General features: G+C 44.6%; 7 protein-coding genes across 7 annotated transcripts; 2 read left to right on the top strand and 5 right to left on the bottom strand.

Annotated features, from left to right (window-relative positions):
- Positions 1 to 1,009: 1,009 nt before the first annotated feature.
- On the top strand, positions 1,010 to 1,708 carry BYT42DRAFT_610309 (uncharacterized protein; the record flags this gene model as incomplete). The annotated part of the gene is made up of 4 exons (XM_051571385.1): positions 1,010 to 1,139; positions 1,285 to 1,484; positions 1,568 to 1,605; positions 1,687 to 1,708. 4 exons carry the CDS (start codon positions 1,010 to 1,012, stop codon positions 1,706 to 1,708), a joined length of 390 nt encoding a protein of 129 aa, XP_051426985.1.
- Positions 1,709 to 4,938: 3,230 nt separating this feature from the next.
- Positions 4,939 to 7,826, bottom strand: BYT42DRAFT_610310 (uncharacterized protein; the record flags this gene model as incomplete). Its single annotated transcript, XM_051571386.1, has 8 exons — positions 4,939 to 6,527; positions 6,592 to 6,688; positions 6,746 to 6,844; positions 6,912 to 6,991; positions 7,056 to 7,188; positions 7,276 to 7,516; positions 7,583 to 7,674; positions 7,755 to 7,826. 8 exons carry the CDS (start codon positions 7,824 to 7,826, stop codon positions 4,939 to 4,941), a joined length of 2,403 nt encoding a protein of 800 aa, XP_051426986.1.
- Positions 7,827 to 7,918: 92 nt separating this feature from the next.
- Positions 7,919 to 12,851, bottom strand: BYT42DRAFT_555404 (Spt20 family-domain-containing protein). The gene is made up of 14 exons (XM_051566660.1): positions 12,606 to 12,851; positions 12,515 to 12,542; positions 12,361 to 12,440; positions 12,246 to 12,278; positions 12,084 to 12,168; positions 11,791 to 12,002; positions 11,531 to 11,713; positions 11,427 to 11,458; positions 11,270 to 11,364; positions 11,121 to 11,207; positions 10,941 to 11,046; positions 9,504 to 10,881; positions 9,382 to 9,439; positions 7,919 to 9,289 (listed from the first exon to the last, which is right to left on the bottom strand). Exons 1-14 carry the CDS (start codon positions 12,786 to 12,788, stop codon positions 8,295 to 8,297), a joined length of 3,555 nt encoding a protein of 1,184 aa, XP_051426987.1. The 5' UTR covers positions 12,789 to 12,851; the 3' UTR covers positions 7,919 to 8,294.
- A 503-nt stretch (positions 12,852 to 13,354) lies between these two features.
- On the bottom strand, positions 13,355 to 15,353 carry BYT42DRAFT_555412 (uncharacterized protein). Its single transcript, XM_051566661.1, has 7 exons — positions 15,197 to 15,353; positions 15,083 to 15,119; positions 14,991 to 14,999; positions 14,828 to 14,912; positions 14,050 to 14,720; positions 13,818 to 13,985; positions 13,355 to 13,747 (listed from the first exon to the last, which is right to left on the bottom strand). Exons 1-7 carry the CDS (start codon positions 15,244 to 15,246, stop codon positions 13,523 to 13,525), a joined length of 1,245 nt encoding a protein of 414 aa, XP_051426988.1. The 5' UTR covers positions 15,247 to 15,353; the 3' UTR covers positions 13,355 to 13,522.
- Positions 15,354 to 15,764: 411 nt separating this feature from the next.
- Positions 15,765 to 15,986, top strand: BYT42DRAFT_489275 (uncharacterized protein; the record flags this gene model as incomplete). The annotated part of the gene is made up of 1 exon (XM_051563927.1): positions 15,765 to 15,986. The coding sequence occupies one exon, from the start codon at positions 15,765 to 15,767 to the stop codon at positions 15,984 to 15,986; it is 222 nt and encodes a 73-aa protein (XP_051426989.1).
- A 562-nt stretch (positions 15,987 to 16,548) lies between these two features.
- Positions 16,549 to 18,455, bottom strand: BYT42DRAFT_489945 (1-pyrroline-5-carboxylate dehydrogenase; the record flags this gene model as incomplete). Its single annotated transcript, XM_051563973.1, has 4 exons — positions 16,549 to 17,830; positions 17,905 to 18,107; positions 18,196 to 18,303; positions 18,390 to 18,455. The coding sequence occupies 4 exons, from the start codon at positions 18,453 to 18,455 to the stop codon at positions 16,549 to 16,551; spliced, it is 1,659 nt and encodes a 552-aa protein (XP_051426990.1).
- Positions 18,456 to 19,132: 677 nt separating this feature from the next.
- On the bottom strand, positions 19,133 to 22,486 carry BYT42DRAFT_555420 (autophagy protein Apg9-domain-containing protein). The gene is made up of 9 exons (XM_051566662.1): positions 21,951 to 22,486; positions 21,750 to 21,863; positions 21,520 to 21,655; positions 21,103 to 21,437; positions 20,919 to 21,018; positions 20,678 to 20,856; positions 20,327 to 20,591; positions 19,888 to 20,187; positions 19,133 to 19,755 (listed from the first exon to the last, which is right to left on the bottom strand). Exons 1-9 carry the CDS (start codon positions 22,418 to 22,420, stop codon positions 19,285 to 19,287), a joined length of 2,370 nt encoding a protein of 789 aa, XP_051426991.1. The 5' UTR covers positions 22,421 to 22,486; the 3' UTR covers positions 19,133 to 19,284.
- Between the last annotated feature and the right edge of the window lie 735 nt (positions 22,487 to 23,221).

A 23,221-nucleotide genomic window follows, 5' to 3' on the forward strand; every position in this document is an offset into this window, starting at 1 on the left:
TGTAACAAAGGATTTGTTTAACATATGAATTCTCGCTGAATTTTCTGTTGACCGCACAGGATGCTGCTGAAAAAACGTACATGTGTTATGTTGTCTCCTTGTCCCTTCAAACATAGCATCTGTATTGGTAAAGATCCTTTTTTCTTTATCGATGGCGTATATACTTCTGCTTCAGTTGATAGTGGAGATCCTGTTTGGGGAATCTAGCAATGATGATAAGGAATAGACACAACATCAGGCATCCCGCAGAGGGGTTGATCCGACTAGGAGCACAAAACAGTTTACTCTCCTAAATATTTCCTGTTTCATTTCGCAGACTTCTGATTTGACATCATGCATGAATGGATTTTTCGTAAGATTGAAGACCCTGGATTCCCAAAGCAGCACTTTATTAAACACGTTTCGGGTGTCAAGTTTTACACATAGATAGATACACCCTCTATTTCATGTGAAATCTTCATACAAGGGGAACCTCAAGGAAAACAAAGGTCCAAAGCTTCTGCTTTCATACCACTCCTGACATTCAATAGACCATGTCAAATTCAGTTATGTATACGCATTGTTCATCTCACGTTTGGGCGTGTTCTCGAAAAAACAGTAAAAAATAGCGTCATCAGAAAAATGGGCAACAAATAAATGATATACAATGGCACAAAAAATAGTGACAAAGAGGTCATGATGCGCTCATTTTTCCCATGTGTTTTGAAGTCCAAAGTTTTGGATGACACAGGCTTTTTCAAATGATTGCCATAATCTAGAAATAGCCGATGGACTGGGATGGATAGATTATTGGAGGAGCAGAGAGAAAAAAAAACGTACAATCAGCCAGTTGGTTTTTTTTTCTCAGGTCCCCTTATCCAACAACCACGTACTAATAACGGCAACATTTTCAATGACCCTCTCCTGGTCCCACCCAATTTTTTTATATAAAAATAAACCCGCGATTTCTGCAATGATCTGTTCAATCCATTGGATTCTCACTACTTTTTTTCTTCTTCTTTACTTGCTCATGCGACTGCTATATTTTCTGTTGTCTCTTTATCTAATCAGTTATTCTTGTGCTGATCGTATCATCCTCGACGAACCGCCATCGCAGGGCATTTTTCCAGCAGGCACCTATATGGACATTCGTTATCGAGGTACGCTTCGGTTACTGCTTTTTTATTCATATCTTTGATTCTCGTTCCCATGGAGCATTGCTGCATATTTATTGGAGCTTGAATACATATATGCACAAAGGGCACAACGAAAAAAACTCTAATTCTTTGAATCATCATTTATTAGTTCGCTTTGAAGGCATGGCCAAACTTCACTCGGCTTCAGTCGCTTTGTTGAATGCAGAAACAAATCAAGTCATCACCTATTTTCCGGCCGCCGATTGGTCAGAAGCGAATTCCTCAGTAACCAGACACGGTCATGCACTTTGGTACATTCCGCAGAACATGCCCAATGGAACTTACAGCATACGAGTATCTGGACCGTGCGTAATCCATGAATAGAGATTTTTTTATTTTTATTTTTAATTGTTCATCTCCTTATTAATTGTGTATTTTTTCCTACCTAATAGATCATCTTTCCCATGCTCGCGAAATCACGACGGAAAAGGTAAATTACTTTTTTAATTTTAAAAAAGTCATGACCTACCCATCTGATTACTGACATCTTCGTTTCTTTCAATGTGTATAGCGCCCTACGATCGTTGCCATAGTACCATTTCCAAAAATGTGTCCTTTCATATTCTCAATTCAGGCAATAGTTCTTGGCAGTATGAATCATGATTCCCCTTTTACCATATCCTCCTTCTTTTTACTTTGTGTTCTTTATTCACGCCATTTAAAGCGTACATGTATTACGTAGTGCCTGTAAAATCCAACAACGTCAGAATAATAATAAAAAAAAATTCCCAACACCTTGGCGGCATTCTGACCAGAGCCATCGAATCATGATGACTCAACAACATGTACAGCAGTCTTGACCCGAACTGAAGTTAGACACATTCACTAATGTGGTTCTGAGCAGTGGAACATTCCCGTTGTACCGTGACATTTCGAGCAATGACGACCATGACCTGAACGTGCTTGTTCACGTCTGTCAAACCATCTTTTTGTTTTCGTGTTTTTCCTGCCGGCCTTGCAATCTACCCTCCTCTCAAAAGTCGCAAAATCCAATTTTGCATCAACCGCTGAACACATCATGATAATTGAACAAAGTGAAAGGTTAGTTGGACGGGCACCTACCAATGATGAAGCAGAAACCGGAAAAAAAGCGATTCATTTTAGTGTACCTACACGCCTTGCAACTGCTTAATTCGAAAAATTCGAAATTTTTTATGCTTACTACAGGAGAAGATCTTTCCCACAGAAACTCGGATAAGTTCCCTGCAAGTCATACTCGAAATTGAACAGCAAGATAACCTTATCCAAATTATCTGACTTGAATAGCAATGTCATTGCCAAGTTCAGACGCAGCAGCACACTCTCGATGAGAGTTCACGTCAAATCCAGCAACCAAAAGCGGGCCCACGTGTCGGTGGGACAACCGTGGTAAAAATCAGAAAAAAAAATCGAGTCCCTTCACTGCGTCAAAGCACCAAGCAGTAATACCATCCTTTGTACGTCATTCTGGCCACGGTCGTTTCTAAGCTACGCAAGCTTCTGCAACCTATGCATCCGAAAAACACAAATTTAATGCACGGACAGCTCTTCCAAACACTTAGCATACCAGCTCCTTCCGCCATGCAGCTGTAATATTGTGTATTCCTGGAAGACCACAGTGTGACGCGAGGAAGGCTGTATCAAGGCATGAAAGTTCACCCGGAAGGGCAGTACATATGGGTTTTTGATAATAAATTTCCGCAAAAGGCAAGCCGTTTACCAGTTTCCAAGATGGGTTTCAAGAGCAAGTTTATGTATGCCTTGGGAGCGCGACCGGTGTGAACTTGAGTACCTACAAACAATGAGTGACGTAGGGTTGGCGACGTTCATTTTCCTATTACGGAATTCAAAGCTGATTGCTGGTCGAGTGTGCCGTCATTTCTCAGAAAGATGGTACAGGCTTACTGAGCACCATTTCTGGCAAACGATACACGATACGTTGGACAAAAAAAGTGTAAACAGTTTTACATAATAACATGCATCAACCAATACCAAATCACAACGCAATGTTTGCTGTCTGATGTTTTCAAATCCATTACCTGAAAAAGTGATTGTTAGACGATGCGCTGGCTTTGTGTGGAGTCGCGCCCAGAGAAATTGCTGGCGCCATTCAGGAAAGGTGGAATCTGTTTGTGGTTTTCCGACATAGACCGCTGATAAAATTACAGTTGACGGATAATACGGAAATAAACATAATAAACACTATCATGCAGTTGAAAAAAGCGGAGGACGATGATTGAAGACCGGATGTGACAGCTCTCTGTTGCCAAACTTTATATGACGCAACTTTGATCGTTGAGAATCAGAAGCGTAATACCTCAAGGAACGTACTTACTGTTTCAATTCAATAGTCTCAAATTGCTATTGATAGGGTCTTGAATAAATGTTTAATAAAGGGTGGTGGAGAAGCCATAATATTTGCAACAATAAAAAAAGACCCGCTGTTCATGAGCTTGAAAAGAATGATAATTGGGCGCTTTTGGTAGCCCTTGCACGGATAATTACAGAAGGTCAAAGAACTTTAAGCACGTTCAGCGCGCAGATTGTTTCAACTGGCATCCGCTGATCAACGGTTTAAAGAAATGGAGAAGGACGATGAAGCCGGCCGCCGTCCATGGATGTGGATCCTGGGCGGTGAACCAAAAGCTTGAGCGCAGATTGAATAAAGGTGACGCCCCGGGCTTGGCCAATCGGACGGATGCGTTCGGGAGAGGAATCCCGCGCCTTCATTCAATACTTTAGTAGAACCAAAGTAAAGAGGGGCAACATATGCAGTCAAACGTCAGCATGATAATAAGAACTAGTAACTGTTCAAGAGAAAGTGTGTTAACTGCCAGGACTGGATGGAAAACGACAGAAGAAAATGCAAGTAAAAAATCACATAAGAATATGACGTAAAGGGGAAAAATTCGTTCTTGTCATCTATAAAAGTAGAGGCACGGCATCATTAAGCTTTTTCTTTTTTTTTTTCATTCACCATTTCTCCTTTTTATTTTTATTTTTACTCATTTTCATCATCTTCCTTGTAAATATTTCATTGCCATGCCATTTCATCATTGTTCGTCTCGTCACCATGAACACGTTCATTTCCGCCATACCCTTTTTCACGCGCATCTCCTTGTCGTGCGTTCGACCGAAACCTTTTGCGATTCATGCGGGGTAGATGTCACTTGTTTTAGGTAAGCTGGTGGTTCATGAATGCAACCATGTCATCCAATTATTAACCTACCAGGTCTATTTCACAGCCACGAATTCTGGTGTCGCTATTCGAAATAAAAAAAAGAGTTCATTCATCGTCATCCACCGCCATAGACACGCATATTAAAAAGTCTTTCAAGTTTCGACGATCCTAGTGCAAGCCACCCACCTTGTCCATTATTTTCCGTTTTAACTGAGCAAATCCATACAATTCGCAAAATCCCTCTGATATGCATTTTTCATCATTGTTTTACCTCATACTTGTCGACGACCCACTCTTATTCTTAATGTACCTCGAATTGACAATCCCCTTTTCTTGTGTAACGTTACATTCATTGTCCCACTGTTGTTGACCAATGTAAAGTTCTCGATGCAAATGTATAAAAAACATGCTGACCGGCACCGTTACACCAATAACGTTGGATCGTTACAGATGACGACAATATGAAGTTGCATTTTTTTTTTTATGCTTTTATATTTTAAAGTACGTAATCACGCCGATCGTCCTTGTTCAACCAATAGGCACACATCTTCCTTTTTTATTATTATTATCAAAAGAAAAAAAAGTTGAAGAGGAGCATCTTCGTCAAACATTCACTACATAATTACCCGGGATGCAACCCGAAGCACAAGAGCATTGACGTACTTCGTCCCATAATTCAGCGTTCCACCAACCTTCGTCCACTGACATGCTCGTGAGCGCAAACAGAGTGCCGCGCTTAAACGTAAGTTCCGTGGAATCATTGGCCACATAATCGTATTTCGCTCTTGCCCAAGTGGCAACGGGTCGTCCGTCGGGTAAATACATTGGCAAGGCATACGCCGAAGGAGAAGCGGGGCCCATCATTGGTGAAGCCGGACGAGAGTAAGCCTGATGCTGGGGTCCGTGAGGTGAGGTGGGTATCAGCATGGGCGAATGAGGATACGCCTGTTGCGATGGCGGCTGATACGGTTGTCCTGCAGCAGACGTTGATCGCATGTCGCGTGCACCGTACGGTACCGGCGTCATGTAGGGACTGGGTGGTGCTTGATACATGGAAGGTGAGTGAAGCGCAGCAGGAGCCGCTACAGGCGAACGAGCTTGCGCAAGCGAGGCGCCAGAAGGAATCATAATAGGGGAGGGTGGGGCGGCCCGAGTAGACGTTAGCATAGGAGAAGCTGCCATTGATGATGGAGCGGGACCGTTGGCTGCCTGAGTGTAAGGTGGCATCATGGGTGTTTCCGATGTCATGGACATATTCATGGGATTACCGATGGGTTGATTCGATGCCGGTGGATGTGACTGCTGCTGTAGCCGATCCTGTTGTGGACCGTATTGTGGCTGGATCGCAGGAGAGCACGGAAGTGGCCGGTTATAATCAGACATCATTCCCGGTGTAGCGTTTTGCTCTGGTGGCATTTGCTGGTGTGAATGCTGCTGATGGTGCTGGTGTGGATGTTGCTGCTGCTGCTGTTGATGTGGTTGATAGGAGTGTTGCTGATGCTGATGCTGTTGCTGTTGCTGTTGTAATACATGTGACGCTAGCTGTTGTGAGGATGGTCGAGGGGATTTAGGAGGTTTGATGGCTTCATTCATGGTGGATAAGGAAGCCGAGCTACTACTGGGGGTCGGAATGTTGGGTAAGCCTGTATCTCCATGATGCGACTCTGGGGCCGAAGGAATTGAAGGAAGCGCCGAGTGCATAGGTGGTTGAGGTATGCCGGTGCCTGGTTTTGGTGGCTGCACAGAGTTTCGATGGTGCACGGGTTCTGAGTTGTGATCCGTGGTCGGTCCTTCAAATTTGCGAAGTAGATCTTCCAGATTGGCCAAAGACGATCGGGCAGGACCAGAACGAGATGAGGCATTGGCATCCAAGGGGGCTCCACGTTGTGAGGATACCGTTGATTTAAGATCACCAATCATTTGTCGATCCAAAGGCTTGCGTTTGATAGGCCCACGTTTGGCGGTGGACGATGACGAGGACGATGACGATGTCGACGTCGATGGTTGTGGGTTGTTAGGTGCATCATGCAATCTATTGTCGTTGGTAGTTGTTGGGCGAGGTGGAAGACTTTTATGCGCATCCGCGGCAATGGGTCTAGGACGATGATCATTTGGTTGCGGTGATGCTTTTCGCAACTTTTGTGGATGTTGCTTCTGTTGCTTAATGTAGAAATCAACGTAATCATTGGTCGCTGGGAAAGCAAAGCATGAATAATGAGCCATGGATGGATCTTGCATCTATTCGCTATGACTTACATGGCATATCGGTTCCAAGCCCAAACTCTCGAGCCTGTCTTTCCAACTCCTCGCCAATATCACACTCTTCCAGCTTTTTTCTAATCTTTTCACACCACTGCAACGACAATATGAGTGATGAATGTGGATTTGTCAAACTGAAGTACCAACTTACTTCGTCCTGTACCAACAACCTTGCCGATCCAAGATTGGCATATTCCCATGTGTTGTTGGTAAAAAATTCTATTCGTTCTTGTTCCATTGTTTCTAGTTGCTGCAAAACGGTGTTCAACAAAGTTTAGTTGAATTTGGGCCTAGGCAGAGAATATGTCATTTTTTACCTTGCAAGCCTTTAGCCATTCGTTATTCCATTGCTTCACAGCCTCGTCGACTTTTGCCAGCAGTTGTTTATATTCTTTTTCTAAAGTGGCAGGACTAGGTTAAGCAATCATCAATGCCAAAATGAGGAACATTCACCGACTTACGAAGCGATTGTAACCGTGATGAGTGTGGACCCTCGGCTGAGCGATATTCAGTGTGATATTTCTCGCGTACTTGAAGGAGTTGCATGATGTAAGTCTGTCGTCGTTGATAGCACTCGTTCAGTGGAATGGACCACTAATATAACCGAACGATCAATGTCAGCATGCAGGGCGAAAAGGAAAATGACGTGAACCCGAAAAATAATCAGCCGTATGAAATTACCTTGGTAACTGCATCGCGATGCTCAGAGATCCATGTTTGCAAGGCACCGGCTACCTGCTGTTCAAGCCGTCGCGAGAGATCAATGTGTGATTTGGCTGTCTTGAGGAGTTCGGTATGGACAGTGTCTATTGCAGCAGCGACCCCTTTGGTTTCCTTTTGATCCTCTGAATCCTTGGTGGAGGGAGGGGCTTTATTTGACAAGTTCATCAGCTTCTGACCGAAATCGGCTTCCAATTGTGCACTGTTACAAGTAAACTCGATCAGCCATGGCCAGCGTCCAGGACCCATCCAAACCGGAAATACCTACCGTTCGCTGTACATTGTATACAATGTTTCCATGGTATGATAGGCTTCCTCTACATAATTTTGCAGAGAATCCAAGCCTTGACGATCACAACTCTAGGACGATCTTTTTCGTCAGTTACAAGCAGTTTTTTCTTGACATGCTATAGTTTGGATCGTGGCATTTGATTTTTTACCCAGAAACTGTTGGCGAACGAAGTGAAAGCATCTGAGGGTGATGCGTCCATGGCAGCTGCGTTAGGGGACATGGGGTTATTTAGTAATTAAGATAAAAAAATAAAGGAAAAACAAACGTCAAGTTCCATTCTCTGGGGAACTTTGTTTATTTTTCCTGCTGCCATAGAAAAGAAATGAGTTAAAATAATGCATTGGGAAAACAATTACCAAATTTGGCCAAAATACTTCCTAATTCAAACTCAAAAAGTCAGAAAAAAGGGTCGCCCATCACGATGCATTTTGTGTACGTAAAGAAAAAAAAAGTAGTCATGAGTGTATTGTTCAGTTTTTTCAGAAGGAAAAAAAAAGAAAGAGAGTACACAAAATAGAGATATGTATTCAGAGTAGTAGTTGTATTAAAAGAGAAAAAAAGTGATGCGACAGGATGACAGGAAAAATAAAAATAAAAATTCAAGGTTGGGATTGATGGATAAATAAGGAAAGAGGGATGAGAAAGATCATTTGTGGAGAAGAGAACATTGAGAAAACGAGTGCATGGATCAATTGGGTTGAGAAGGTGTTTCACCAGGACCTAAATTGGGATTTCCTTGTGATTGCTGCATTCCCATCATTCCTCGTTGTTGTTGTTGTTGTTGTTGTTGTTGTTGCTGTGCGGCAGCGGCGGCGGCGGCCGCTTGTTGTTGTTGAAATTGTAAATTCATTTGAAATTGTTGCAATCCCTGCTGCGGTTGTTGTGTACCTAAAAGACCAGCGTTATTGCCTGCGGCCGCAGCCGCGGCAGCCGCGGCAATCCGTTCGCGATTCAATCCCGCCATCATATTGAGGCTGTTCATATCTTGAAGACTCGCGCCTTGCCTTAACGCCCCGCTATTTTGACGCATCGCCTGTATTGCTGCCATTTGCTGAGGCGTCAATGGAACCTGCCCTCGACCTCGACCTCTCGCTGCATTTTGAGTTCGTTGAAGCATGAGTTGCCGTAACATATGTGCTTGTTGTGCACTCAATCCAAGATTTAAGCCAGCCCCTGGTACACCACCCATGGTTTGCTGATTGGGTAATTGCTGCGCTTGGACTTGAGGCGTTCGATTCATCTGTGCTTGTGCTTGTGCTTGGGCCTGTGCTTGGGCCTGTGCTTGAGCTTGGGCTTGAGCCTGTGCTTGAGCCTGCGCCCGTGCTTGAGCTTGAGCTTGTGCTTGAGCCTGTGCTTGAGCCTGTGCTTGAGCTTGAGCCTGTGCCTGTGCTTGAGCTTGAGCTTGCGGCATCTGTGCTTGAGCTTGCGGCATCTGTGCTTGATGGCCTTGTTGACCTTGTTGTTGTTGTGCTTGTTGCACCTGTTGCGCGTGTTGTGGGTATTGTTGGAGAATGCCCTGCTGTATTTGGTGAAGTTGTTGTAGATACTGTTGCAACTGCTCCTGGCTGATTACTCGCTGAGCCGCGGCCGCCATCAGTTGATTACGTCGCATCATCACATGTGTCAATTGTTGTTGATGTTGAGGAGTAAGTTGCGAGAACAACTGTGATGCAGCAGTATTGACTGTAGCCATAAATCAAAAAAAGAGTACGAATGAGCTAACCAATGAAATTTGCAATTTTGAACAAACAAAGACAATCTCCCATTAAACCTACCTGGTTGACCTCCCGACAATTGTGGCGTGCCTTGCGGTAACTGCATGTTGGCATTCATCTGCGTCCAGAAATAAAGTGAATAAACATGAGTTGAGGGAGTAAAAATATTTCTATTCACTTACTCTTTGTTGCACAGGAGATTGTTGAGTGTTCATCAGTGATTGTTGAGGGGTTTGGGGTTGTTGATGTTGTTGCTGCGGCGTTGGAGGTTGTTGGCCCTGTGATTGTTGCGTTTGTTGCTGTTGGGATGCTTGCTGCTGTTGCTGCTGTTGTTGCTGCTGCTGTTGCTGTTGTTGTAAAGCAGCCAATTGCTGTCTTTGCAGCAGACCAATATTGCTTGAAGCGGCGAGTTGGCTTACAAGTTGTTGTGCAGTAGCTAATGGTATAGCCCCTGTCGCCACCAACTGTTGAATACGTTGAAGTGAGGCTTGAGGTGATACCGTTTGCTGTCCACCCAGACCAAGAGCATTGGCAAGAGCTGCTTGTTGTATATTGGACAAGGGATTCGCGGTGCCTGGAGCTACGCCAGCTGTATTCATGGCATGCAATGGATTGGAGGTAGGTACACCTTGGTTGGGAGCGCCACTGGTAGGTATGTGAGCCATGGGGTTCATGGCGCGTGGAGGAAGCGAGAGTGACATGGTGGTAGGTTGTTGCAATGCAGCCATATGTTGAGCAGACAGTTGACCTGGAGCTTGCGTCGTCGTGGGAAGTTTCATGGTAGCATTGCCAGGAAGAGCAAGCTGTTGACGTGGTAACGTTGCAGCAGCCTGTGCTGGAGTTTGAGCGTGCGGCGGGGTGGGCGTTCCAAGCTGGGGTTGAGAAGGCGTGGATGTTCGCGACTGCGATTGTACTTGAGCTTGTTGCATTTGTTGCATATGAGCCTGAGCCTGAGCCTGGGCCTGAGCTTGAGCTTGAGCCTGTGCCTGAGCTTGCGCCTGAGCTTGCGCCTGAGCTTGAGCTTGTGCTTGAGCTTGCGCCTGGGCTTGCGCTTGCGCCTGGGCTTGAGCCTGAGCTTGAGCTTGAGCTTGAGCCTGTGCCTGAGCTTGGGCTTGGGCTTGTGCTTGTGACTGTGCTTGTGTTTGAGGAGTGGTTTGTGCCTGAACTTGTGGTTGCATTTGCGCTTGGGCTTGTGTTACGCCTGGCTGCATTTGTGCTTGTGCTTGTGCTTGAGCCTGGGCTTGGGCTAATGCCTGGCTTTGGGCCTGAGCCTGAGCTTGAGTGAGCAACGCGCGTTGATGAGCTGTCATGGGTTTTCCTTGCTGCATGGCCCTTGCTTGTTGGGCCTGAAGATGCTGTTGTAGATTCTGTGCTTGCAACTGGAAATTCATTTGCTGTTGTTGAGCCGCTGCGGCGGCCGCCAATCGAGCCGCAACCGAAGGGGAACGAGGAACAGGATTGGCTAGGTTGTTGTCACAGACTAATGTATTGAATCGGCCATACATGGTTTTAAGATGAACAACATACGTCTCCATCAGGTATTCTGGTCCGACCCTGAAACTGGTGATCACTTCCCGTTAGCCAACATCATTTTCGGTTTAACTGCCATAATCACTTACTCAATGTTTCCTCCATTCAAACTCGTATCAAAAGCCGTGCCCCAGCGAAACACGCCGTCGTATTCTCCATTGAGAATATAGAGATTGACAAGGGTATATATTTTTCCTGTGGTGGTAAAAAATATGAATGAATAAGGCATGATCGCCATGTAACGTTCAATGTTCCGTCGTGTTACATACGGGTCCCCTCGGATCGTTCAAATCGTATGGTTCGTACACATTTGCGTCCATCTGGCAATAAAATAGGTTCGCCCAAGACTTTGCGTCCTTTCAATCGTCTACTCGTCAGTCACCCGGTAACAGTGGTAATGGGCAACTTTCACACTTACCTTTGCCTTTTTTCATTTCCACGGAAGGAATAGGTTCGGCCATCAACTTTTGTTTCTTGGATCGCCATTCTTGTACAAACGAAATCTTTCCAAAACTACACCAAGAAATTTCCGTCAGATCATGGATACGCCTCATAGATACATTTTCATGAATTACCTGGGCTCGAACGGGAAAGGACGCTTGCCACGCTTAAAAGAGATAAACGATCAATGAGAAAACACACATCTTCACCATACCGTTCATTAACATCATCACTTTACCGAATCCATGATAGTCATAATTCTGTTATTTTCCGCCTTCTTGGCCAACTTTTGCTCTCGCTCCAGAGAATTCCATTTTGGTTTCTTTTTGGGTTTACGATCACTCGTAGTAAACTCAATGGCATTGCTGACCCGTGCTACTTGAATAGAAGGATCGAGACATAAAGGCTCCTCTGTCGCCAACTAAACCAAACCATCCAAACATTAGTCAATAGCATATTTTGGCGCAAAAGGTTTGGTTCCCGTCGGTGAATGCTTACCAAGATTTCGGCTTCTACTTGCAGGGCTACTTGCTCGGTCCAGGGAAACCCCCATTCTTCACTGAGTAAGCTAATATCGGTCCAAATACTTTCAGCAGTCGGTTGCATTACAATTCGTTTAATCTCGACATCGGCACTGGCTTCGTCATTCGTCGCATTATGGTAGTTGTTCCTCGCTTTACGATGGTCATGGATTTCCACAATCAGGCACCCTATTTTGTGTCGTTTTGTGTTAACATTACCGAACGCACTGTCAATAATAGCGAGCGAACAAAGTGGGAAATGCACTGCACCTTCATAGTAGCGACAAGACGCTTCGTTGAATACATCCATCAAATCGGGTGGCAATCGTTTGTCTTTGATGGAAGCTAAAAAGTCCTACATGTGGCAGTTGGTGGTTAATTGTATGCTGTTTGGAAAAAATGTGACAAGGTGTTTTGCTCCCAATAAAGTACCTTGAATTGACTCTTGTAAGAAAAGAAGCCATCCTAAACGAAACGATCAGGTCAGTCTTTTTGCAATCGCTATGCAAAAATCTTTGTTTTGCATATTGAGGTCGACAATGCTTACTTCATGTTCGAATTTAAAGTACGTCGGATATAAATGAAGAACAAGCGAAGCTGGGTCGTTTTCGTGGCGACGGATAATGTCTAGAGAGGAAAGGTTATGCGTGTCAATCGTGGAGAAAAAAAAAGTGGTTGCGCGTTTTTGATAGGATATTCACCTGCTTCGTCTCGTTTGGACAGTTCCTCCTACGGTGTCAAATGATAAGTATATTTTAACCAAGAATGCCATGACAAAAACAGCCTAGTTACATTGTTTCCGCTAAATGTCGATTGCTGTTGAGACCGTCGATGAGCAAGCCAACGATGGGGTTCTCCGACAGGTCTTCGGGAATACGTATGGACGGTGGCTCCTTGTTTGGCATGCAGCTCGGCCATTTGAGTAATGGCATTTTGATCTGCCTGTAGCTTTCCCAGCAATTTGGCAGACGCCATGACAAGGAGGCTGTCAATGGAAACGAGTAAATGGGTGGAGAGACAAAGCTCTTTGAAATCCAAAAATGCTCGTCGTCTTTTTCCCTTAGCCCTCCACCGACCCAAAAAAATTGGTCGTCCACGTGACACGCTGGCAAGGCACCATTGCGTGAGGAGAATAAAAAAAAATTGTGCCATTTTCTATACAATGCTCGCGAGTTCTGGTACTAATAAACATGAAAAGAGCTTGTGCACACTCTTTCAGCGAGGGCTGATGATTGCTTTCTACAAGGAAACTCAATAGGCTGCGGTAGCTCTAGATGTTGAAACTAAAATAGCTTGTAGCTTATCCGTCATACTCAATTTTAGGTTAATTGCTCCTTGTTCTTGCAATAAATATCATTATGGCTCTCTGTATTAATGAATGCAAGGGTATGTTTTTGTGTGTGCTTCCAATAAATCCTTCTGTGGTACTACAGCAATTATCCCTGTGACAACCATAGCGTTCCTAGGCTGTTCCTGGAGTCTGCCGCTCCAACCCAAAGAATAATAGACATAATCCAGTGAACTGATGTCATGGATAAAACAATAATCATGATTAAATTCAAAAAGAAATGGGAGAAAAAAAAGGTGAATAAGTTTATATAGAAGAGCAGAAAAAGAAACGACAAAAAAAGCTCATTTTAAAAAGAGCATTCAAGGAGATACAACTGGTTAGATACAGTGTCATCGAGTGGCATCAACATTTTTCGCGTTCATGGTTTGGGTTTATCATACTTTGTCTTGTAGATCCAAGAGTTGCCCATGATTCCGTGTCCTTGCTTGTCGGCTTTACGATAATATTTGGCTGCCATGTACAGATCCTTCTTCACTCCGTGACCATAGTAATAACAGTGACCCAAATCATTCTGAGCGTCGGCATCGCCTAAATCCGCCGCAATCTTGAAAAAATACACAGCTGTTTCCTTGTTCTTCTTGCACTAGAGATGGAAGTACACAAAATGAGATGACGATTTTTCATCATCAAGAGTAGTGACAACGTTTACTTACACCCCAACCGTGACGGAACGACACCCCCAATTCGTAAATAGCCATGACCAATTCACTTTGTGAAGCCGACGTGTTGACGGTGGATGAGAAACTATTCAGATCCAACACAGCATGTTCCGCCGCTTTTTGCAAGTATTGAAAGGCCAGTCTTTCGCTACGCTTACAACCCTGAAGAAATCCGTGATGTCAGATCAACTGTCAGAACCTTTACGAATTGTCAGTTTTGACTCACCCAACCGTGACGGAGCGACACACCGTAAAGAAACATGCCCAGAGGATCTTGCTTTTCAGCGGCAATACGGAATAATTGGGTTGCCTTTTCAACTTGACCTTGTTCATGGAGTCGAATACCTTCATGCACCATGCTTTCAATTTCTGAACCCGCGGCTGAAGACGAGGACTTGGTGGCTGCCGACCTCGGCGTCGCGGAAGATGGAGTGGCGGAGCTAAGCGATTGAGGTGTAGGTAAGGCGCTGGATGGGGCAGCAAACGCATTCGGTGTCAGTGCTCTTCCAGTCGTGCATCCCGATGGCGGTGTTGACATGGATGAGTCAGGGGTAAGGGGTATCTTGAGCGGTGGAGGAAGCGGAGATGGCGGTGACGGACGAGCATACGGAGCGTCGTGGCATACCTCGATGGTGGCGGAAGAGGGCATAGGAACCTGGGCATAAGCTTGTTGCGTTTTGATAGGAATATCGGCATGATGAACTCGAGGTTTGATTGATAATGGACAATCAATGGATCGGGTGTCAGGCTCCGCGAGATCATCTTCCACTGCCGTATGGAAAAAATCGGCAATAGGCCGCGACACCGTATCATTTGGCGAAGCATGTGGCAATTGTTCGATTCCGTAGATACTCTGAGGCACCACTGAAAAGGTTTTCAACGATGACAATGCCGGTTCTTTTTTTTTTTTTTTTTTTGGTGTGTAAAAGTGTGATTTTCGAAATTTTTACTCAGTTTGTGCAAGATAATCATCTGAATTACATTGGGGAGTTGACAAGACTTACCAATGATAGTTTCGCGTGAAAGACCAGCGGGTGGGTCAAGGATAGCGGAATGGACGCCTGAAAAATGGTTGTAATCGTGGCGTGTCTATGGTTTCAGATCCATTTTTTTCAGGGTCTCAGTTACTTGTCATGGTATCATGTCTCGCTGCGTGAAATAAGTTACCTGATGATCCTGATCCAATGAACCCAAAGAGTAAAAAGTATGACTCAATACGAGTGGAAATCTCACCTATTGCAAGAAAAAAAAAGACTTACAGCGGGGTATTGGTTGAATGGAAGGTCGGTTTGCTGCCTAAAAAGGTACAGATGAGGTGCCTTTGGTTAGTTCGGAGCTCTGGTATGCGTTTGCGTGTTGGTCTGGTCATTTACTTGTGATAGTGAGGATCGGCATTAGGGTAACTTTGTGAATGGTGAAACATAGTGGTTTTAGGGAGGGGAATGAAAGGAATGGAAGGGACTGGATATAGTTAAAGTAAGCAAGATGATGAAAAGTCGTTGATCCTTCAACGACAGTTTTATTTAAACATGAATTGTCGGGCAAGCTCCATGTGCGGGCTACATCGCTTATTGGTGGAAATTATCGCGCACTGCCGAATTGGGCCAAGGCGGCACCCATCAAAAGGGGAACTGACATTCAAAAAAAAAAAAGTTCCTTGCTTTCTTTCATTCCACCATGCCAGCTACTGATCCTCACGGAACGCCTTATACCGAGGATGCCGCGGATGCCGCATTTATGAACATGGCTATTGCTGAAGCGCACAAGTCTCTTCCTGTGGAAAAAGCGTATTGCGTGGGCGCGGTGCTCGTGTCAGCCAACGGACGAGTGTTGAGTACTGGGTATTCACGCGAGTTACCTGGTAACACCCACGCCGAAGAAAGTGCGTTGGCGAAACTTGATTCTCTTGCCGATGCTCAAGGTGGCATCATGTATACTACAATGGAGCCCTGCTCTGTCCGATTGTCAAAAAACCGCCCATGCACCGACCGTCTCATTGAAGCCAAAATTGCTCGTGTCGTGATGGGTGTACGTGAACCTCCTAATCTCGTGAATTGCACGGGAGTGTCGTTGTTAGAACAACATGGTATCAAGGTGGAAATTGTTCCAAATGTGGAAGAAGCATGTTTGGCACCAAACAGGCATATTGTGCCATCGTCATAAAAAATGTCCCGCTTCCGCCGAAATTGGTTCGTCCGCTCTACTCTATTTACGGAGATTCGAAGGCGGCATACCAAGTCCATTTTTGATGAACCGCTCTCTCCAACCTGGTCTGTATCCGTTTATCAATAATTGACAGGGGTTGGTGAATCCACACATAATGGGACATCTTTTCACCTACAGTCATCAGTCCATTATTCACACCATTATTATACAAATTCATCACCACAAAAAAAAAATAAACAAAATTGTTTTTGTTTCCTGAAGGAACTCCTTTTCCTTTCCCATTTATTGATGGTGTCAACAAACAAAATTCAATAAGAGGAATGAAAGCAAAAATGTAAGCAACCAAAAAAAAAAGTATTGTTTATATTATGTATGATTTTTGGAATCATAAGCGCAAAAAGAATAAAGAAAAAAAAAACAAGATGTTGAAACTATACTACAATGAATATACAAACTCTTCCCCAGCCAATGGATGAGTGACCCTAGATTCCGGCGGTTGTAAAATGATTATTTGGTGGTTGGTTGTTTGACTGACTTAATTCACAATAGTTAGACCTTCTTAGTTGTTGGAGGGGTAGATAAAGGCGTCAATGGGCACAAAGTTTTCCTTGACGGAGCGCATGGACAAGAAACGACCGAGCAAGGCAAAGGAACCGGCCTTGTCGTTGGTACCGGAAGCACGAGCACCACCGAAAGGTTGTTGACCGACCACCGCACCAGTACACTTGTCGTTGATGTAGAAGTTACCGGCAGTGTTGCGCAACAAGTTGGAAGCCTCGACAATGTTAGCACGTTCGCGGCCAAAGATGGCACCAGTAAGAGCGTATTGGGTGGTGTCACCGACCAACTTGCAGGTTTCCTCGAACTTGTTATCATCATATGCGTACAAAGTCATCACAGGACCAAAGATTTCCTCAACCATGGTCTTGGTGAAGGGGTTGGTGGTTTCAATGATGGTGGGTTCGATGAAGTAACCCTTGGAATCGTCGTACTTGCCACCGGCAAGGATCTTGCAGTCGTCACTGGAAGCAGCAAAGTCAATGAAGGACTTGATCTTGTCGAAAGCAAACTTGTTGATCACAGGACCCATGAAGTGCTTGAATTCTTCAACGGGACCCTGGGAGATCTTGGCGTGTTCAGCAAGCAACACGGACTTGAATTCGTCATACTTGCTCTTGGGGAAGTAGACACGGCTGCATGCAGAGCACTTTTGACCCTGGAATTCAAAGGCACCACGGATGGTCTGAATAGCGGCGTGACGAATACCAGCCGAATCAAGATCGGGCAAACCGAGATGGTAGTTCTTGCCACCAGTTTCACCAACAATACGGGGGTAGCTCTTGTACTTTTCAATGTTGTTACCAATCTGCTTCCACAACTGACGGAAGACGTGGGTGGAACCAGTGAAGTGGAGGGAAGCGAAATCGGGGCTGTCAATGGCGGTGCCGCAAATTTCTTCGGCGGGACCGGGGATGAACTGGATCACACCCGCGGGCAAACCGGCTTCAACAAGGAGCTCGTACACCAAGTAGTTGGAGTAGACGGCCGAAGGAGAGGGCTTCCACAAACAAACGTTACCCATCAACACGGGAGCCGAAGGCAAGTTACCACCAATGGCAGTGAAGTTGAAAGGAGACACAGCAAGGACGAAACCTTCCAAAGCACGGAATTCGGTACGGTTCCAGTTGCCAGGAGCGTTCTTGGGGGGTTGTTGCTGGTACAGCTCTTCAGCGTACTTGCAGTTGAAGCGCCAGAAATCGCACAACTCGGCAGCAGCATCAATTTCAGCTTGCCAGATGTTCTTACCCTGACCGAGCATGGTGGCAGCCATGATCTTGAATCTGGAGGATGGATTACCCGTTAGTTCCGTGTCACCCGACGATAATTTTTTTTTTCTCTCCCACCCCACGCTTACCTGTATTTGGTGGATAACAAATCGGCGGCCTTCAAAAAGACGGCAACACGGTCGTTGAAGGGAAGAGCTTCCCATCTGGCACGAGCAGCCAAAGCACCATCGATGGCCTTTTGGGTAAGAGCCTTATCGGCTTGATGGTACTTGCACACCACAGTCTTGTGAGAAGAAGGGTTGTACTGCTCAGCAGTGTTACCAGTGTAGATCTAATATATTCATTGCATATATTTGCATCAGTTCCATGGTTGTCCTTATCAGGGTCATCCATTGCATGCTCTTTTTTTTTCAACTAACCTTCTCACCGTTGATAACAACGGGGACTTCAACAGCACCTTGAGCGCTCATTTCCTTGAGAGCTTCGGTGAGCTTCTGTCTCTCAGTAGAGCCGGGGGCATAGTTCAACTAAAGGGAGAAAAATGTGGGTTAGATACCTAAACCTTGCAAAATGACATCAACACTGTAGCCCATAGGCGCGTCGCTCAACTTACCATAGGCTCATTTTCAATGTTGGGCAACTTGAAGTGAGCAAGAGTGGGAGTCTGAATGGCGGCCATGATGCTTTATTTGATGTGAAGTAAAGTAAAAGAAGCGAACCCGTTCCCTTGGCAGCGAAGCGTAGTAATTTATATGTTTTTTTAGGATGTTTTTTTTTTAACTTCAAGCAAATGGATAGGTTCTGGATATGACGACCAATCAACGAGCGTTCCAAATTAAGTCCTTTTCCCACGCATTGCCACTTTACACAGAGAAAACGTTGCCACCCAATGGGAAAAATTGTAGCCATTATAATTTCTGCCGATTCTCAGAGTCTTATGCATTGCTAGTATTCATTTTTTGTTCACTTTACATTAGTGTACTTATTTGCCTGAACATACCCGGTTTTCTTCGTTACCCCACCCCAGGTTTTTTTTGACTCGTTCCTCGAGGGATCGGTAGTTCAATGACGCGATTTTAGCCTGTTGAGATTGTCCCCGAGCTGAAACATGGAGATTTTCCGATCAACAAATGACGAATCAAATTCCGCACACCATGTCATTTTTTTTGTGATCCCCTCATGTCATAACTGAGTTTCAATCGGCTCCCTCCTAGCGCCGTTTTTGTTTATTTGGTTGTAAGCCGAACGCTAATACGCAAATGGTTCCAACAAATGATCTTCCAGCGCCGGTTTCCCTTTTGCTCATTTCATTATTTTAGCTTGTTTACACTTCAATAAGCTTATTGGTCATCCCCATTTTTGCATTCTTTTCTTACGAATCATGGATATTTTATTGTGGATGATTGGTGATAGTAAAAAAAAAGAAGGAACAGAAGGCCGCGGGTCAAAATGAAAGATTTTCAATCCTCACTCCAAGTTCCGATCGTCAGGCCCTTCCATTGTTTTTATTACCATCGGCCGGGGTTATTATTAAGGTCATAGAACTCGTTGAGTAAACCCAACATGCCAGGCACAGGAGGGTGCGCTTGTCGTGGGATTTGATCCGCTCCTTCGCCTTCTTCCTCTTCTTCTTCTTCGTGAGGTTGCCAAGTATAGTGGATATTCCGGTTTTCCGGGGGATGAGCAAATGAGTCACCTAAGTTACTGGGAACATGACGGTCTTCTACGGGATGACTAGGTGTACCAGGATCGGAGTATTCTATGTTGGAGGGTTGCATTGGTTGCGGAACAAAATGATGTCGTTGGAATGTCGGCGTATGAAGAACATCCGCAGGTTCCGGCGAAGCTTCCCTGCTTTCTCCGGAAGGCTCGTCTTTTGTGTCTGAGGTATGCGGCAGTTTCTGTTGTTGGAAGTGCGCTAGTCGTGACAGATACATTGATCCTGCAATGTCGTTGGGCTCCCATCCAGGGTTATTCACCTAAAACAAAAGCAAGTTTCAATAGAGCAAAAATAAAATAAAAGACATCATCGGAAGCTTCATTTTTTCTGTTGGTGTTTTCTTTTTCTGGGGCAAAAAGATTTTGTCAGGCATGACATGTCTCGGTTTTACCTTGAAATTCAGAAAACTCTTCTCCATTTTGCCTTCTTTGGTCATGTAGTATTCGTCTTCGACTTCAGTGGGAGCGCCATACTTGATATTTCCGTGACGAGCAAAATCGAATTGAGCAAAGCTACACACGTAGCCTAGACCATCCACATGCACGGTGAACTCGCGGAAGAAATCAACAATCTGTTCTGCGCATCGAGGAAGCGAGAACCAAAGCACCACCGGTGTAAATATCACACTCAGGAGCTCTTGCAAGAACAACGACACACGATAATCAAATAACTGACAAAACTGAGCACGCACCTAATCAATCCAAAGCATGGTGAGTCCGGATCCCCGCACAAACAGACCAGCAAAATGTGCCAAAAAAAGATTTGCCAAAAAGATTGTCTCGATAGACTGCATTTGGCAGTGGAAATGGAGATGAAAACATTGAGCTTACTTCATCTGTATGTAATTTGCCGCGCCATTCCTGTGGCATGTAATGAGTGTTTTCCACGACTTCTTTCAGTAACCGTTCGGGTTCGAAAACCAAATGCTCGTCGGGAATCATTCCGCGGCTGACGGCGAACACCGTGCCAAAGATCCCCAGATAAAACAAAACCGTTCCATTGGGCGTGATTTCAAAATTCAATAGCGCCTCCGAATCATAAAGCGACAACAACGCTAATACGCCCGCAAACGATCCAGAAACAAAGGCGACGAATCTAGGACGGAAAAAAAAATATGGCATCATCAGTTTTTTTTCTATACTTTCATTTGACTTGACATTTTTTTGAAACGACTTGTTCACCGAGCTGCCAGCGCCGCTTTCTCTTTGGGAAACTGGTTGATATATTGGTTGGCGGAACCATAGCTTAAGCTGAGCCGCGCGCGAAAAAAGTGGGGTAATTCATTGAATTCGCGAAATTTCCATTTTGCAAAAGGCGAATAACCTCGCGAACCGATTTCACTGGGGTTCTTGTGATATTCCTGTGATCGAAAATCCGAATGAGCTCCTCTTTTTCTAACAGCATGACAGAGCAAAGCTTTACCTCGAAATACCGGAAAAAGAAGAAGATAAGCAGATACCCAAGAATGAACGGTGCGAAGATAAGATTTAATAACCCCATAAAAATAAAACGACGTCGAAGTCTGTGGCCGCAAGCGCAAACTGGCTTAGTATTCCCTTATTTCTCGAAAAAAACCAAAAACAAGACATAATAGCGCCAATCTTACCCTGCGACGAGTAACGGTTTGTTTCGTTCTTTGAGGAATCGTTTGCGGATCTGACCCTGGTCATTGAATACGTAACTGAGAACGCAAAATGACAGATTCCACTCTAAATCTCTGGTGAAGACGTGCTTATGCCTTAAATAGGGTAACGGAATGGTGATATTGAGGATATCCTTGTTGAAAAGAGCGATTAAATAGTTGTCCTTGCGCATGATGCGATTGGCTACATCGTGCTCGTTCAATCGAATCGGTGATGCTTCGGACGTATTGGGATTCGTTTCACGAATATCAATGATGCGTTCCAGCACTGTTTGCCAGGCCACCGTTTGCATATCTTCCTACGAAGCACATTATCACCATCAAAAAAACCGGAACGAAAAAAAAACGCAAGAAAACCCGTCGAGTCATTTTATCACTTACATCAGGAATATGTAAAAGATGATGATAAAAGTTGTGCATTTCCTTCAACGCTGGAATATCTCTGACAAAACGAATCGCTTGCCATATCCACCATAATGAAAATATAAATAAAAACATGGATTTTGAAAATGACAACCTGAAAAAAAAAGAGTTTCACAGTTACAATGCGGTCAATTTGTTGCATTCATGCAGCGAATTTTTTTCATGGCGCAAGATGGAGTTGAACTTACTTGGTGAAGCATTGTGGTACAACCACTTCTGACATGGAATTATGACGAGGAATCTCGGAATAATTCACGCAACCGATAAGAAACGTGGAAAAGACGATGACAAAAGCGAGAGTTCTAAAGGATGGGAGTAAAGAGAGAAAAAAAAAGTTAATATTCATGGCGGCTCTGTTGATGCGGGATTAAAAAAAATGGGATACTTGCAATAAGTTAAGTAATCGGGAAAATAGTATACAATAGACACCCTTGCCCTGATAATATGCATACACTCGCTGAAAGAAATTATCCATGTTTTGAACATTGGTCCAACGCCACATGGTCCGATCGTATGTGGAAAGGTGATCTCTGGTGGATGGTTCAGCGTCCGTTCGTGCATGGAGTAAATTCCGTTTAAACCGGTTCAAAGGAGCCGTATTCGACCCCGTCGTTGCACCAGAGGTTGGCGCTGGCTGTTCCACAATGAGCGAAGGCGGGGCTTCCAAGTCGGAAGTGTCAGATGCTTCGTGCTCATCGTTCTCGAAATGGTCCGAGGGGAGCGGTTGATAAGTGGGTCTGGAGGACGAAGGGCGCATAAATTGAGCTTTGAGCCTTGAACGGCGTGGCACATTCACTGGATCCAGTGTATATTCATCGTCAGAGGACTGATGGCCCAGTAAAGCAGAGTGAGTGGTCATATAGGTCAAAGAGAAAGTCGCATCAGCGTTCTTTGAAATCAACTCTCAAAGGGCATGATTTTTCCCTATTTCATATTGCCGCGATGGACCGGATGACACTGTGACTGTCTTGTGATCCAGGCCTCATGCTCGTCGTACCCACAAAAGAGTGGATAGCTTCTTATTACGGCAAAAGTGCCAAGGAGATGTTAGGAGTGTGTGTATGACAGCCATGCTATTGTACTTGAAATATTTCTTTTACTCATTTGAAGTATTAAAAATGTGTTATCCTGCAGTTGCATTACGACGCAGCATCCATCACGCTGAATTTGGACACCGCAGTCGAGTCTTGCTGCGGCTGCAAATATATCGTATGTGCATGTGACCCATTTTAGTCAAAATTTCAGCGTTGTGGGCGCACACATAGCCTTTCTTCACCCGTTCAGAATAATAAAACGGTACTGTATTTTGGTTCGCAGCTCAAGACGGCTGGACTTGTATAGCCATATGGAGCAGATGTGCTCATGTGAAACTGGAAGTAGACAGATGACGATTTGTTAGAGTTTAGGTTGAAGGAACCAGTCTTTGCAAGATACTAAAGACTTTATGAACATTCCTTTACCCATGCTCGGAATAATTCTACACAATAAGTATAATAGCGTCTTGGCATACAAAACCGCTGTTTGATATGAGAGTTGCAGCATCCAAAACTGAAAATGAAGCAACTGCTGGTTATAAGGTCCACATAGGTTCAGGGACGCCCCTCTTCTTAATAATGCAATGGAAGAACATCCATACAACGAAACTTGAAATCAAGAAATC

The sequence above is a fragment of the Radiomyces spectabilis genome (genome assembly GCF_025331425.1).
Source record: "Radiomyces spectabilis strain NRRL 2753 chromosome Unknown BYT42scaffold_2, whole genome shotgun sequence".
Classification (NCBI taxonomy): Eukaryota; Fungi; Mucoromycota; class Mucoromycetes; order Mucorales; family Radiomycetaceae; genus Radiomyces; species Radiomyces spectabilis.

Excerpts from the sequence above, each read along its gene's own strand:
- BYT42DRAFT_555404 (XM_051566660.1), bottom strand. The coding sequence starts at position 12,788 with ATGGCGTCTGCCAAATTGCTGGGAAAGCTACAGGCAGATCAAAATGCC. Across the intron at positions 12,441-12,514 it reads GTCCAAACGAGACGAAGCAG|ACATTATCCGTCGCCACGAA; the intron begins GTGAATATCCTA and ends TTTCCTCTCTAG. Across the intron at positions 10,882-10,940 it reads TTGAATGGAGGAAACATTGA|TTTCAGGGTCGGACCAGAAT; the intron begins GTAAGTGATTAT and ends AGTGATCACCAG.
- BYT42DRAFT_555412 (XM_051566661.1), bottom strand. The coding sequence starts at position 15,246 with ATGTTTCACCATTCACAAAGTTACCCTAATGCCGATCCTCACTATCAC. Across the intron at positions 15,120-15,196 it reads GCCGATCCTCACTATCACAA|GCAGCAAACCGACCTTCCAT; the intron begins GTAAATGACCAG and ends GTACCTTTTTAG. Across the intron at positions 13,748-13,817 it reads CGTTCCGTCACGGTTGGGGT|TGCAAGAAGAACAAGGAAAC; the intron begins GTAAGTAAACGT and ends TTCCATCTCTAG.
- BYT42DRAFT_555420 (XM_051566662.1), bottom strand. The coding sequence starts at position 22,420 with ATGACCACTCACTCTGCTTTACTGGGCCATCAGTCCTCTGACGATGAA. Across the intron at positions 21,864-21,950 it reads TCCCGATTACTTAACTTATT|AACTCTCGCTTTTGTCATCG; the intron begins GCAAGTATCCCA and ends CCCATCCTTTAG. Across the intron at positions 20,592-20,677 it reads AAAGCGGCGCTGGCAGCTCG|ATTCGTCGCCTTTGTTTCTG; the intron begins GTGAACAAGTCG and ends TTTCCGTCCTAG.